The following is a 16,446-nucleotide window of genomic DNA, read 5'->3' on the forward strand; positions in this document are numbered from 1 at the left end:
ACAAAAGGGAGCTCGGGAGTGGAGCTCCCGAACCCCGTGCCCCGTAAGCCGGGCGGGGTGGGATCCACGGTTGAGTCGGGGACCGGCTTTGCGCCCCTGGTTCTCCTGGCGTTGGAGGTGGGAGTGGGGGGGAGCTGTCCGCGAACTGGGGAGCCCACCCTCCCCGACGCAGGGCTGGGGTGGGGTGTGTGTGTAGGGGGGGCGGTGGTGGGATGGGGTGAAGGAAACGGCAGTTCCCAAAGTTGCCGGGCTGTGCCAGCCCCCCTGCATCTGCCCGGGGAACCGATTGTGTACACAAAGGGTGGAGGAGCCGCGAGGCTGAACTTCTCCACCTCTCGGGGAGCCCCCGGACTGAGGAGAGGCGGGGAGGGGCGCAGGGTGTGTGTGTGTGTGTGTGTGTATGTGTGTGTGTGTGTGTGTGTGCGCGCGTGTGTGTGTGTGTGTGTGTGTGTGTAGCGAGGGGCGGGGGGAGGGAGGTGGTGGCTGGGGACGGGGTTAGAAGGGGCGCGCGCCGCGCCCGTCCCTCCCGTCGGCTGCCGCTCACCCATTCTCTCCCGGTGTGTCTGTCTCGTCTGCAGCGTTGGAGGTTGGCTCGGGTCCCCGCCCTCTGCGCCCCCCCACGGGAAGGAAACACCCCCCCTCCCCATACACACAACCCCACCCCCCGGTATTCAAAAAGAGCGGAGCGGAGCGCCGCGTCCAGTCGCCGGCCGGGGGGCGAGCCGATGCCGAGGGGCGCCGCCGCGTCCGCCATGCCCGGGATGATCTGCAAGAACCCCGACCTCGAGTTCGACTCCCTGCAGCCCTGCTTCTACCCGGATGAAGATGACTTCTACTTCGGGGTCCCGGACTCGACCCCCCCGGGCGAGGACATCTGGAAGAAGTTCGAGCTGCTGCCCACGCCCCCGCTGTCGCCCAGCCGCGCCTTCCCCGAGCCCAGCCCGGAGCCCTCGAACTGGGCCAACGAGATGATGATGCTGTCGGAGGTCGATCTGTGGGGCAGCTCGGCCGAGGAGGACGCGTTCGGCCTGGGCGGGCTGGGGGGTCTCACCCCCAACCCGGTCATCCTCCAGGACTGCATGTGGAGCGGCTTCTCCGCCCGCGAGAAGCTGGAGCGCGCCGTGAGCGAGAAGCTGCAGCACGGCCGCGGGACCCCGGCCGGTGCCGCCGCCGCCGCCCCGGGAGCCCCGGGCGCCCCGGGCGTCCCGGGCACCGCCGCCCCCAGCCCCGCGGGCCGCGCGCACGGCGGCCCGGCTGCAGCCGGCCGCGCCGGGGCCGCCCTGCCCGCCGAGCTCGCCCATCCTGCCGCCGAGTGCGTGGACCCCGCGGTGGTCTTCCCCTTCCCGGTGACCAAGCGCGAGCCGCCGCCCGCGCCCGCCGCCCCGGCCGGTGCCCCCGCGGCCAGCTCCGCGGTAGCCGGGGCCGCTCCGGCCCCCGCCCCGGTGGCCGCCCCTCCGCGTCCCGGCGGCCGCCCGGCCAGCGCTGGGGACCACAAGGCCCTGAGCACCTCCGGAGAGGACACCCTGAGCGACTCAGGTACAGCCCGGGGTGGGATCGCGCTGTGTCCCGGGGACGGGGGCGCGGGGCGGGGAGGGGGCGCTGCGTCCTTTTGTTAGCGTTGGGGGTTTGACTCCTGGGAGTCGCGATGCCGGTGGTCCGCACACAGGTCCGGTTTCCTCCCGGCTCTCCCAGGGTGGGGGGCAGAGACGGCCAGCGGCTGGTGGGTAGGACAGGACCTTCCCACAGCTAGCCTGTCCACCCCACCCCACCCCCCGAGCCTTGATTAAACCCGCACTGGCTGCACCCCATCCTGCCCTGGGGTGGGGGGCAGGGGGTTGGGGAGGGGGACGATAGCGGTAAGAGGTTTGCCTTCGACCAGACACAAACCTGTTAGCACTGGGGTGGAAAAGAGACAGGGGAAAAAAAAACAAAGCAAAACAGAACAGAGGGTTTGTGCAAACTCCTATTTAGAGAAAGAGGTGAGAGAATCCGCCCCCCGCGGCTAGTATCCCGTTCCCTTCTTTTTAAATTTTTATTTTTAATTTTTTTCCTAAAGACCACAAGCCCCCTCCCCCACCCCTCCGTGGGTGGTGGGCTGGTGTTTTTTTTTTTTTTTTTTGCTCCTGGTGCACGGCCAGCAGGTGGCGATGTGTCTGGTCAGCACAAGGATCTGAAAGGCTGTGGGGTGGGGTTGAAGACACCCCTCCTTCCATTCAGCAAGTGTAACAGGTTTGTGTACAGTCTCGGGGCCCCTCCCTCCGGTGTGCATCGACTATGGAGTGTGGGGGGGGTGTCTACTAGTGGGAACTGCAGGCCTGCTTGGAGGATTTTGTGTTCTGTAACCCAGTGCCCTTGAAGGTGAGGGCAGGACACTTCCCAGCCCTTCCGAGGGACGCCCTGATCTGGGGAAGACTCCTTGAAAAGTCGCCTTGTATGCGTGCATTTGTAGGATAAGGATGGGTTGCAGAAAAACTGAACTCTCTACCCCTGGTCCCCCACCCGCCCCAACCTTGAAAGGCTGTGTTCACAATACATTTAGATAGAAAGCTTAAATGTACTCCAGAGCTGAGGCCCGATCCTCGGGGAGGGGAGGCTCCTGGAAGGAAACTTGGTGATCAGCCTGCAGTTGGAAATGGCTCTGCCCCTTTAATGTCTGTGCCTTGACAGCTTTCGGTGAGGAAGCACTTCCTTCCAACAGCTGTCTTCTTGGCAGAAAACCAAAACACTGGCTTAAAGGGACCCAGACTGGAACAGCCTCACATTTCAGCTTTAGAACAAATCCCACAATTGTTCAGCTTTCCGGTGCCCAGCAGATCAAGCAGAAGATGTGTTTTGATTTTCATGCTTGCATTTTAAACAATAATTTTCTATCCTAGCATGGTAGTGGGGAGGGGGGCATACACAAGATACTACACGCCTTTTGTTACTGCTCTTGTTGGTGGCTTAGAAGCTGCTCCTGTGGAGGGTGTGTGTGTGTGTGTGTGTGTGTGTGTGTGTGTGTGTGTGTGTGTGTGTGTGGCTACTGTGGATTAGGGCTTTGTTTTTGAGATTTGATCTTGCTTAGAAAAACTGCTTACTGTATGGAACTCATGTTCATGGAAGAAAAGTTTTTTTTTCTTCCCGAGTTAATTAAATTGTTCCTTTTGTTTAAGGAAGGGGGGGGGGGAATCAGACTTAGCTATGCGTTTGGCAAAAAAAAAAAAGACTTCTCAAGTGTGAAAGTGGAAATGTGCTGAAGCCCATAGCGCAGAATAACTATAGTGATTGATTGTGTTAAAAGTTCCTGTTACTGTGCAATGTCTGTGAGGCCCAGCTCTGCGCTGTCTAGGTAGTATCAGCTAAATGCAAACACCCTATTAACCCCATTGAAGAGCTGAGAAAAGTTAAGAACCTTGTTCCCCCTGAGATTTGCACTTTCTCCCCAAGAGCCAGGATTCTTTCTAGCCCCAAGTTCATCTATCTACCTGTCTATCCATCTATCTATATAAAAGATCTACTTAGAGAAACATAAAATATATTCTGCCTACATGTTGACAGATCTAGAATTCAAAAACCCTGCCAGGTCCTATTCTAGAAAACCCAGGCAGACAAATGGTGTACGGATGTGCACGCATGCTCATTTCATTTAATGCGTCTCTCCTAACCGTTAACTCTTCATCTTCCTCCCCCCAAAGACGACGAGGATGATGAAGAGGAAGACGAAGAGGAAGAGATCGATGTGGTCACCGTGGAAAAGAGGCGTTCCTCCTCCAACAGCAACAAGGCCCTCACCACATTCACTATCACTGTGCGCCCCAAGAACGCAGCCGTGGGCCTGGGGCGCGTGCAGTCCAGCGAGCTCATCCTCAAGCGCTGCGTCCCCATCCACCAGCAGCACAACTACGCGGCTCCATCGCCCTACGTGGAGAGCGAGGATGCCCCTCCCCAGAAGAAGATCAAGAGCGAGGTGTCCCCAAGGCCGCTCAAGAATGTCGTCCCCACGACGAAGGCCAAGAGCCTGAGCCCACGAAATTCAGACTCGGAGGACAGCGAGCGTCGCCGCAACCACAATATCCTGGAGCGCCAGCGTCGCAACGACCTGCGGTCCAGCTTCCTGACGCTCAGGGACCACGTGCCCGAGCTGGTGAAGAACGAGAAGGCCGCCAAGGTGGTCATCTTGAAGAAGGCCACCGAGTACGTGCGCGCGCTGCAGGCCGAGGAGCAGCAGCTGCTTCTGGAAAAGGAGAAGCTGCAGGCCCGACAGCAGCAGTTGCTAAAGAAAATCGAACACGCTCGGACTTGCTAAGCCTTTCTCAAATGGACAGTCACTGCCACTTTGCACATTTTTTTTTTAAACATTGTATTGACATTAAGAATGTTGGTTTACTTTCCAATGGGTCCCCGTTGTTTGGATCTGGGTTAGGGGCAGGACCTGTGTGTCATTCTGCGAAGATCCTGGAGAGCCTCAAGATGGGGGTGGGGGGGTGGGGGGAGGAACTTGGGGTGGTAGTGGTGGCTCTTTACAGTTTCCTCCATCTCAACTTTGTGACGCGCTGTGGAAGTCACCTGGTTGGTTTCTGAGTTTCCAAACAAACCGTCATTCCTTCTTTTTCCAATGGTGCTTAAGTTCCAGCAGATGCCACCAAGGGGCAGGCCAGCTGACGCCCCTGGGGACAGTTTTGTACATACCATTGACATTACCCACCTTTTCTATCAGTTTGGGTAAAAAGCGAGGTGGCTTTTGCGGCCGTTATTAGACTGGAAGTTCACACCTAAGTACTATAATAATACCTCAATGTTTGAGGAGCATGTTTGTATACAAATATATTGTTAATCTCTGTTATGTACTGTACTAATTCTTACACTGCCTGTATACTTTAGTATAATGCTGATACATGACTAAATTTGATACTTATATTTTCGTATGAAAATGAGTTGTGAAAGTTTTGAGTAGATATTACTTTATCACTTTTGGAACTAAGAAACTTTTGTAAAGAAATTTACTATATATATATGCCTTTTTTTTTTCCTAGCCTGTTTTCTTCCTGTTAATGTATTTGTCATGTTTGGTGCATAGAACTGGGTAAATGGAAAGTTCTGTGTTTTAATTTCTTCAAAAAAGTGTATATATTTAGTGCTACATCTTATAGCACTTTGAAATACCTCATGTTTATGAAAATAAATAGCAGTTCAATGATATTATAGCTCAATGTTTTCCTTAGTGGTATCAGCTGTCTTTCAGTAGATCTTTGCTACAGTCAGCCTTTACATTTGGGGGAGGGGATCACTGCCCCCCACTTGATAGAGGGACTGGGTTTGGGGAGACATACCAACTAGAGCCAACTACATGGTCGCATTAACTCTGGTGGCCAAGCACCTTAATAACTTGCCCTTTTGGTAGAAGGTCAACATTTAAGCAGAAAGAGATTTCAATCCTTATGGAAATCCTTATGGAATAGTAAGATACCTGAATTTGACATAGGTACCATTTGTCCCACTGGCAGTTTTCAGTTTGGGTGGCGAGCATAGTTTTTCTTTTTTGTGTGTGTGTGTTGGTTGTGGGACCTGAATTCTAGGCCTGGTTGCTGTCCCTGAGCTCTTCAGCTCAAGGCAAGCACTCTACCACTTGAGCCACAGCACCACTTCTGGCTTTTTCTGCTTCTGTGGTGCTGAGGAATCAAACCCAGGGCCTCATGCATGCAAGGTAAGCACTCTACCACTGAGCCACCTTCCCAGCCCCATGAGCCTATTATTTCTAAGAACTCATACAAGGCCCTAGCACAAGGTTCTAATCTTGTTTAAGCACTGGAGCAGAAGACAAAGATGGGAGTCGTTCTTCCATTCAAGGACCTCAATCTGATTGAGCAGCCTGACAGGAGGTACTCAGGTGGGAATCTGCCTGGGATGCAGTCCCATCCTATCACAGGATGGTGTTTGAGTTGCCATAGGAAACAGGATTAACTGCAGGTTCTGGAGGACAGAACTAGGACCAATGGCTTGTAAGAGGCATAACCAGCTAACTGCTCGGAAGTTTGAGATTGCTTGGGGGAGAAGAAAGTAATCTTGCTTATGAGGCACTCTGCTTCTCCCAACTAGAAACAAGGTTTTACTTTACTTCAAGGGGAAGGTTTTATTTACTTCACCTTTACAGAAGAAATGGAGGCCCAGGAATGAGGCAGTCTTGCCTACCTGGCCATTCTGTCAGACAAATGAAAGGCCCTAGGCCATGTGTCAGTGTGCTTTGACAGTTCTTACTTTAATGCAGGTGGCCAATGAACTTGATCCTTGTCCTGGTTTGCCGCCCCATTTCTTGTTACAGAGCTGTGAGGTTGCTGGTCACATCGTGGTTTTTGTTTGGTTTGGGTTTTTTTAACTACTGGTCCTGGGACTTGAACTCAGGGCTTGGGTACTGTCCCTGAGCTTTTTTACTCAAGGCTAGCACTCATTTGAGCCATCCATGTACTTCTGGCTTTATTGGTGTTTCATAGACTTCTCTGCCCTGGCTGGCTTTGAACTGTGATCTTCAGATCTCAGCCTCCTGAGTAGCTAGGGTTATAGGCCTGAACTACTAGCACCTGGCAGGCACATCCTTATTTTTCACTGTCTGACCGTGTTGAACTCAGGTAAAAATGCCCTTTTAATTTCCCTATTTGTCAGCATCTCCAGTCTTGGAAATAGTGAATCCATTTGAAGGTACTTTTTTTCCATTTTCTATCTATGCCCTGTTTAAGCCCCAAATCACTCAATTTCTGAACACTTCAAATTAATTCAGCACCTGCTACTCTTGTAGCCTAGCTCGATCACCCAAATTTCCCTATTTGTGTTCCCCCTGAAGGGGTTTACCTGAGTGAGTCAGGTGAAATAGAACTGTTTATAAGTGGAAAAAGAGAGAACTGTTTGGACAAATGTGGCCATTAAACTTCTATCTCTACCATGCTGGGTTTGCTTTGGCTGCTGAGAAGCTCAGAGCCAAATTCTGTGCTTTCTTCGTGCTTTCTTCACATCGCACTATTCCTGCTTTTCTTCTAAATTCTTATTATCATCTCTTGTTTCTCATTGTTAACCATTTTATATATTTCATGTCATGTAACAAATTTCTCCAGAAGAGAGAGACAATCATTTCAAACAATATAAAGAAAGCTCTCTGCAATCCAAAAGCAGTCCTAAGCCTTGGGAGAAACTACACCTATTAAGATAAATCAGAGCTTAAATGAATTGCTTCATTTCCAAGAAAGAGGGTGGGATGTGCCTGGAATGAAGGACAGATTCTAGGATTGGTGTTGGTATCTCAGGACCAACTCAGTAGTCTTTGGTCAAGGTAGTTTTTTACAAGCTCCCACAGTCTCCAGTTCCTCCTTTTACCCTTTCACCTTCCGCCTGGCAAGAAGACTGGGAGTGGCTCACTGGCTCCACCCCCATGACCCCTCCTTGCTCTTTCTGTCTCTGGCTAGTTTACCACATTCCCCTCTAGGGTTATCTCCTTTTGTTGATTGAAATTCTTTTTGGTCTTGAACAGCAATGGCAGTTACCTCTCCTGGAAACCTTCTCCTACCCCAGTGGGGACCATTTCCCTTCTTCCTTCCCGTTTGAGCAGCTAGCTCTGTGGATCTCCTGTGGCTATGGAAAAGCTGCCCTCCTGCGTTCCTAGTCTTCTATATCCTACCTTGAGAAGGGTATGGCTCTGGGTCCTGGCACAGTGACTGACAGATGACAAGGTCTTAGCAGATGCCTACAGGAAGGAAGAAGGGAGGCAGGAGGCAGATTCCCAGTCCTAGCATGTCTGCTTCTAGGCTAGGTTCACAAGCTCTCAGGCTAATACAAATGGAAAAACATGTCCATTCATGAGCATCTGGGATGAACTTTGAGGGCCCCGAGGAAGTGAAGATGAAATACACTGGAGGCTTGCCCTTAGGATGACTGGGATTGGAATGTCCAGTATTTTGTCCTGTAAGAAGTACTGGGCATTATGGGAAGTTTTATGCAGTTATGCTGGGGGCTCCAATAGAAGGCAGAGAAGGGAGGCATGGCAGACTGAATGGGAAGGGGTCCAATGACTGAGCTAGGATCTCTACTGGAGGAGCTCACACACACACACACACACACACACACCGCGTTCACTGATCCCCCACTAGGCTGAGGATACTCAGACACTTGTACTTATAGTGACAGTAGTAATAAGACCTCCTGCCCTGTGGGTACTGCTGATGTGACCTAGCTTTTGTACATCTGAGACTCTTGTATCCTTCAGAACTATAGATCAGCTGGTCATAGTGTAACTATAGGTAAGTAAATTAGGACTACTGGTTTGGGTTTCATTCATTCATACAGTGACTATGTGTGGAAGCTTGAACTTAGGGCCTGGGCACTATCCCTTAGCTTTTTCATTCACGGCACTCTACCATTTAAGCCACAGTTCCTTTTCTGGCTGTGTGTTGCTTAAGTGAAAATAAGAGTCTCATGGGCTTCCCTACCACAGTTGACTTTAAACTACAATCCTTAAATCTCAGTCACCTAAGTAGTTAGCACTATAGACATGAGCCACCAGCACCTGGCTTATGGCTCTATCTTGAAAAAACAAAAACAAAAAAACCCTAACAAGTTGCTTAGAGAATTAATGCCCATTAAATCTGGAAAAAGCAAAACAAAAAGTTAGTCATCCCTCATTTCAGAAAGACAGACGCCTGTCTGTTGGTGGGCATTCTCTCTTTCTCTCCCTGCTCAACAAACATTTATTTATCAGAAACAGTTCTAGCTAGGTAGGCAACCACAGAGAAACTGCCCCCAGATTCTTGCTATCTTGTAGTTTGTAGTCTGAGAGAAAGTGATCATACAAATACATCTAATAAGCAAATGATGGCAATGAGCACCATGAAGTAGAGGAGTGGAATTCAGACCAGCCACAGAGAAGGTGAGCCAGGGCAGTGCCAGGAGTGAAGTACTTGCAGGGCACTGCAGGGTGGCTGATCCCAGGACTCAGAGCTCAGGATTCTCCTTTCTGCACACATCCTTTTCCTCTCTTCTGGTAAATATTCCTCACCAACGTCTCTTTTCAAGGAGAAACAATGGAGTACCACCTGGAGTAAGAGTCCCTCGGTTTGAATCCAACGCCCACCCTCAGCTCACAAGCTCTGGGCTAGACAGGAAGAAGGCAGCAGACTGACTGCATCACCTAATATACAGGTACCACTTCAGACTGCTGTATAACCTGATTGGATGTTGATCGGACTTTCTTTCTGTTCCTTAGTATGTTTGTAAGGCCCAGAACATTTACCAGTAACACAACGTCACAGGGGAGAGCTTAACAAGAACATTTCAGACTTCCGTTCCTCAAAAGAGGCCTTACAGAACCTAACCAAAAATAAAAAAATAAAAAAAAAAAGGATACCTTGGAGAGAAATGAATGCGAGCATTGAAGCCTGGTTTAAGACGGAGCCTAGGAATCTGAGTGGGGAAGGACATCTCTGCCTTGGACAATGGTTTATTAGTTTCCCTTACTTGTAAAGGAAATCTCTTCATAGGCCACTGACCAAGGACACCTGATCTCTTTCGATATTGACGTATCATGCTACAAGACATTTATCCTGAAACCTTTGACCAGGAGAAGTAACAGAGCCTTTTTATGGTCAAAGCACACAGACCACCCCCGGGGACAACACACATTTGGGGGACATGCAGCCTGTGCTCCATGAACTACATATAGGAGATTTGCAAGGGCTCTCACTCCGAAAAAGCAACACAGATTCCATTTTCTTCTGCATTCTAGAAGGCCTGAGGTTTTTCAGCAGGCATCTGTGGAAGCCTGAGGGGGAACTGTTTCATCTTAGCTAGATACCAGTGAGATTTGTGTTATTGTTTTTATTACTGTACTGTGCCTGTACTGGGGCATGAACTCATGGCCTAGGCACTATCCCTTGATTTTTTTTGCTCAAGGCTGGTGTTGTACTGCTTGAACTAAGTCGTTGTGTCCCTGTCCCCCTTCTGCCCCCTGCCATGTAAAGATGTAAGAATCTTCCTCCCTGGGTTGGCTTTGATCGGTCCTGAGTAGCTAGGATGACAGGTGTGAGCCAGGGAGCCACCTGGCACCCAGCTCTTTTATGATCGATTATTGCTATTAACATCACCCCATTCATTTATATTGTCTTGTCCAGAGTGCTTTTGGATAAGGAACAAGTTTCTCTGTTTGCCTTCAGGATTCATTTCTAAGTGGGTTTTCCCAGGTAACAAATTCCTTGCAATCGTTGGTCCATGTTTGTCTAATAATTATTCCCAATAAAAAGAGACACAATTTGTGCAGATGAACTAAGTACTCAAGGTTGTCTCATGTGGAACTAGAGAAAATAATGATTCAACCAATGCCTCATTTGGTTACTTAAATGAAAACAGAATATGGTTACAGACATCTAACACCTTGAGTTTTTACTTGGTTTGGGCTAGCCACTTTTCTTTGGCACCAAGCCACAAAGAACAGGGAATTTAAACCAAGAGTTGAGATTTGAAACTGTTGGAGCTGGAGTTAGTTGCACTTCTGTTGGAAAGGACGGCAGGGTTCAGATAGGAGTTTACTATTGTAAGTGGTTTAATTGCATTGGAGTTGGAAAAGAAATCTTTCTCATCCTGAATTGGTCCTTCTTTTGAATTCTCTGAACTAATGCTTTATAATCTGTCTGGAAAGGAAATCATTTTTCTACCACAAACCCTCCTCCCTCATAGTCTCATTAAAGTAACGAACTGGGAGGTTTTCTTGGATGCCTTTAACAGTAAACTTTCAGGATGGCCGTGAATTCAGTTCATTTCACACTTTGGGGAGGTTATTTCTCCTGTAGTGTTACCTCACTTGGCAATTCTTCTTAGTAATAAACATGCACTTGTCAATTTGTCACTGCAGCTAGCTGGAGCTTCCACTATCTTTGGCTGACTGCGGAGGCTGCCATTTTGCCTATGGCCGCCATCTTGCTTGTGGGCACAGGCTCTCCTGGCTGGGCAGCTGTGGTGGGTTTTGCCTTGCCTACTTTGAAGAACCACAAGATGAAAATGTTGGAGAAAAAAAATCCCAAACAGCATTTAGGCTGAGTGCACATTAAGCTCCAGCTTCAGTGGCGGCTTGGGGATGCTGAGATCTGGCTGATTAGTGTGGAAATGGCTATAAAATGCTTATATACCCACTAACACTCTGTTTTCATTTGAGAGGGGGGATTTTTTCCTTCTTCTTCTAGGGTAACTGATTATTGAATCTCCTGATTTTCAGATTGAACATGGGAAGTAATCTCTGATGGATTGGAAGAGAGGGTTCTCTATTTTTCTATCTCCTCTGTTCTTTCTTCTTTCCTCCTCCCCCTCCCCCTCCATCCTCCTCCCCCTCCTTCTCATTTTTCTTCTCAGTACTGGGTCCTTGCACTCAGGGCCTGGGTACTGTCCCTGAGGTTTTTTATTCAAAGCTGGTACTCTACCACTTGAATCACAGTTCCACTTCTGTCTTCTTGATGATTAATTGGCGATAAGAGTCTCAGACTCTCCTGTCTAGGCTGGCTTTACACTGTGATCTTCAGATCTCAGCCTCCAGAGTAGCTAGGATTCCAGGCATGAGCCACTCACTGTGTCCATCTAGCCTCTGAGCTTGTTTTTTTCATGCTTCAGTACAGGCAGCTTTGCAGGCCCGTGGGGGGGCATGGTGGGGGGTTCCGGATGCTGAAAGGGAAGCTGAGACCTCCAAGAGGTGTGACATTCAGGTTCAGCCAAGCCATGAAAAGTTTATGACTCTCTATCCACGCCAGAAGAGTTTCTCTGGTCTTGGTGTGGGAGCAGGTGGATTTGAGACCTAGAAGCCAACAAAAGAGAAATGACTATTTCATTTTTCAGGCAACAGTAAGGGTTAAGGTGGTGGGTCCCCATACAAATGTCGGGAACCAGTGTCCCACTGACTTGCCCACTCTCTTCCCAGGCTCTGGGATTTCATCTAAACAATGATAATAATAACAGCAATGATCCTTTTAATCTAGAGTTCTTTGGGTCTCTCTCTTTCCTTAGATCTTTGCAAGGAACCAAAAAGAAGCAATTGTCAAATGAAACCATCCCAGCCTGGTAAAGAGAAGCTGGGGAAGAAGGTGGAGAAAGTTCCTTTACCAGATTGCAGTGGGAGACATTTTCTGGGAGAATCTACTGGAGTCTTTCTCTGGGTCAAGACCTTGACAGTAATGGTGCCTTGCGCACATCCCAGGGGGTCACTGTGTGCTCCTTGGGGTGGGCTTCCCCTCATCCCAGGCAGAGAGACCATCTGCGTAATGCCAGTTGGGGGTGGTGGGAGACATTTCTCCGGATTTGAAGGCTGCATTTCTTTATAAAAGGAACAGGATGGAAGTTAAGTAGACCTTTTAGGGGCCTTTAAAAGAGGTATTTACATGTATTTAGCTTTTGGGGAGAACCTTTAGTTAACTAGGTTAGCAAGAGCTTGTAAATCTTGAGACTCCTCATTGGAAGAGGATGAAAAACACAGAGAAGAGAATCCTCAGTCCATAGACTTCCTAAAGGGGATAGGGTCTATCATGTTAATGCCATGCACATACTGTTAATGAAAGGGACAAAGGATCTGGAGTTTGTTTTAGCAACTTTTAAATATGCAGATGGAGTGGGGAACCAGGCCAGTAGTGAACCTAGGAAGTGGTCCAGATAGAGAAGGGGTACAGCTGGGGGGCGGGGGGGGGGGGGGGAGGGAGGGGAGGAGCTCCCAGCATTCCCTGCTTCCCACTTGCCTGCAGAGTGACAATACCTTGCCTAAGAAGAGAACAATCCTAGTAGTTTGCAGTTTGATTACTTTGGGCAAAAAATTGCCAGCTGTAGGGACTTTCAGACTCCTTGCAATCTCCACTGCTGTATTGAACCATGGATATGTAAATCCCCATGCTTTACCTTCAACCCCACTTAGAGAGGTACAAAGGAGATGGGGAGAAGCACTTCAGTGCCAAGACTCTGCCCAGCACCTGGAAAGGAGATGTGGGATATGGGATAAGAAACACTTTCCATGGTAAGAAGAAAGATGTGGGGTGGCCTTTGGGTGAGTAAGGATTGGTAGAGAGGCACGAGAAGTCTTGTGTATGCAAGAGCAGTCCGGCTACAGGTAAGGAATGTGTTCAGGGCCCTATGATCCTGGAACAGCAACAGGTAGACTGGGTGGTAGGGAACAAGCCACAGTGTCTGAGACCAACAGGAACATGAAGTCTCTTGTGACTTGGAAGAACAGGCTACTACACTGACATATCTAGTCCATGAAGACTTCTAATGAATACCTACTATGCCTGCTTTCCTGAAGACCTACTATAGTTGCTTTCCAAAAGACCTGTAAGTGGGTTTCTTGGGAGCCTGGGGCTAGGCTAAGCAAGGCACCCTGGTAGTTTCTTCAGCCTCAAACCTTGGCCATTCCTGTGCTCTTACATTTAGTTCAGCCCTCCTCCTACCTGTCTTCTGAGTACTAGCTAAATAGTGCCTCCTTCACAAATTATTATATTCCTATCTGCAGAAAGCTTGTTTTCTTTTCTTTGGGGGGGGGGTCCAGTTGTGGGGCCTGAACTCTGGGCCTGGGCACTGTCCCTCAGCTCTTCAGCTCAAGGCTAGCACTTTACCACTTGAGCCACAGTGCCACTTCTGGCTTTTTTCTTTTTGCTTATGTGGTGCTGGGGAATCAAACCCAGGGCCTCAGGCATGCAAGGCACGCGCTCTACCACTGAGCCACCTTCCCAGCCCCAGAAAGCTTGTTTTCTTACCTCTAAATTCATCGTGTTTTTCCTACAACCTTTTGTGTTTTAAAAAAAATAGAAAAGAAAATAACTCTTACTTTCCTACCAAGGTCATGATGGGAAAATTAGTACAAAATTCCAAAGAAATAAAAATGTCATTAGTAATTTCCCTTTCAGAAATAGCTAGTATTGAAAAAATCTTTCTAGATTCTTCTACACACACACACACACAAGTGCACAAGAACTATCCCTCCTGGTTTTATAAGATAATCATATTTCTTGTAAGTGATTTCTTGTGTAGATGATCTCACTTGCTGTTTACCCTGGATAGCAATTAATGGTATTTGAGGTTGTTTCTTTTTAATGACTAAGGAGCGCTCTCATCTTTGTGCATTTTTTGTACCTTCTAGAATGTTCTATGTATATAATGGGCAAGCAGCAAATGGTGGATAAATGATATCTATCTGTAAAACAAGAGGGAAAAAAAGAAAAAGCACTGTGATTATGTTATATTTGAGGGCTTTTCTACTTCCAATTTAAAAAAGCTACCCTTTCTGGCACAACCATTGTAATATCCCAAAATGATTTAATGCCCACATAAAACTGAGGCTCACTTGGTTTAGAGTGAATCAATGTCCTTTTTTCCCTTTTTCTCTTAACCAAAATGAGTCAATTTGGAGATAACAGTTTACACAGTGAGAAAACCAGTTGTGTTGCACACCATGGGTTCCTCATTTCTTCATTGCTGCCCAAGTCTACAAAGCCACCTTGGCTGGAATAAGAAAAAAGCTTCACTTGCCTGCAGACGGATGCAGCTCCAGCAGGGCAGAGTGTGGTGCATTTCACCCTCACAAACAACCCAATTCAAAAGTGGACCAAACAGACATACACAAAGCCCATGAACATGTGAAAATGCACCACCCATCACTGAGTATTAGAGAAATGTAAAACAAAAGCACAGGGAGATACCACTTCACACCCATTACGATGGCCATTATAAACACAAAAGAAACAAGAAAAAAAAAAGAAATAACAAATGTTGACGGGAAGGTGATAAGTTGCAGGTCATTCCTCAAAATAGTTAACACAATTAATTAGCTGAGAATTCAGGGATTCCACTTCTAAACTGAAAGCTAGAGCGGAGGCTCAGACAGACATCTGCATGCCAATGTTCAGCGTAGTCCTATCAACAGTAGCCAAAACAAGGAAACAACTCAAATGTCTGCTAATGGCTGAATAAATTAACAAAATGTGGCCCATGCACTCAACGGAATGCTATGTAGCCTTTTAAGTAAGGAAATTCTGACACGTACCACAACATGGGTGAGCCCTGAAAACGTTACGTTAAATGAAGTAAGCTACACACAAGGATCAATATTATATAATTCGTATTTGAGGTGGATTGAGATGTCTACAATAGGCAAACTTGTAAATAGTATTATAGAAATTTCTATGATCTGGGGGTGGAGGTATGGGGAGTTACTATTTGGTATTGTTTACATTTAGGGTGATGAAAAGTTCTGGAGTTAAACAGGGATGATGGTTTATATAGCACTGTGAATCTTTTATTTTATTTTATTTTATTTTGGTCAGTGGTGGGACTGAACTCTGGGCCTGGGCACTGTCCCTCAGCTCTTCAGCTCAGGGCTAGCGCTCTACCACTTGAGAGTTGATGGTTTATATAGCACTGTGAATCTTTTTTTTTTTTTTTTTGGTCAGTTGTGGGGCCTGAACTCTGGGCCTGGGTGCTGTCCCTCAGCTCTTCAGCCCAGGGCTAGCACTCTACCACTTGAGCCACAGCGCCATTCCAGCTTTTTCTGCTTATGTGGTGCTGAGGAATCGAACCCAGGGCCTCATGTATGCAAGGCAAGCACTCTACCACTGAGCCACCTTCCCAGCCCCATGTGAATCTATTTAGATATTGCTGGTTTAAAAAAAAAATAATTCACATGGTTTTTAATAAGAAAGGAAAAGAGGAAAGAAAAAAGAATAGAAGGAAAGGAGTGTAAGAGGATCAAACACATCCATCCCAAAGGACCACACAGAGGCCGGCAGGCACAGGAGGAAGGTTATTATAAGGTTTATTACATGAGCCACATGCCACCCAAGAGGGAGCATGTGGCCTCAGTCACCAACCAGGTAGCAGGAGGGTCTGGGCGGAGAGAGGGAGGGGCCAGCTGTATGGAGGGAATTTCAGGAATGGGAGGGGGGACTCAGGTCTGGGTGGAGCTGAGGACCAAAGGTGAGCAGGGAGGAGAAGGGGGGATTGAAGGAAAGGAGGAAGGGAGGGAAAAAAGGAAGGTAAGGGAGAGAGGAAAAAAGGAAGGGAAGAGGAGGGAAGGGAAGAAAGGGAAAGGAAGGATAAAAGGGAGACAGGACTAATGCTCAGGCCTGAAAACAACATTCTCTATGGTTCCTAATAGTTTTAGAAAAAGGGTTCCATATCCTCAGCTCTGATTGTTTACTTCCTTTACTTTCTCTAAGGCATTGTACCCAACTGCTCTCAGTTGAATTCCTATTTTCTCCTCTAAACAAGTTCCCTAGGCATTCACTGTGGTAGGTGCCAGCCCAGCATCCACTAAGTATCTGTCCTGTTTAGATACTTCTGTATCTAAGTGAATTGGCTTTGTCTTTAATTGGGTTGTTGGCAGTGATGGGAGGCTTTGGTATTGTTAAATTTCCACGATGTTCTCAGGGCCATACAGACAAGAGACCTTTGTACAATGACAGAGTGCGGACT

At 48.0% G+C, this 16,446-nt stretch overlaps 1 protein-coding gene across 1 annotated transcript; it reads left to right on the top strand.

Annotated features, from left to right (window-relative positions):
- The first annotated feature begins 656 nt into the window (after positions 1-656).
- On the top strand, positions 657-4,443 carry Mycn (MYCN proto-oncogene, bHLH transcription factor). The gene is made up of 2 exons (XM_070024980.1): positions 657-1,536; positions 3,675-4,443. Exons 1-2 carry the CDS (start codon positions 726-728, stop codon positions 4,283-4,285), a joined length of 1,422 nt encoding a protein of 473 aa, XP_069881081.1. The 5' UTR covers positions 657-725; the 3' UTR covers positions 4,286-4,443.
- The last annotated feature ends 12,003 nt before the right edge of the window (positions 4,444-16,446 follow it).

The sequence above is a fragment of the Dipodomys merriami genome, unplaced genomic scaffold (assembly GCF_024711535.1).
Source record: "Dipodomys merriami isolate MVZ:Mamm:240054 unplaced genomic scaffold, mDipMer1.0.p SCAF_17, whole genome shotgun sequence".
In the NCBI taxonomy this organism is placed as follows: domain Eukaryota; kingdom Metazoa; phylum Chordata; class Mammalia; order Rodentia; family Heteromyidae; genus Dipodomys; species Dipodomys merriami.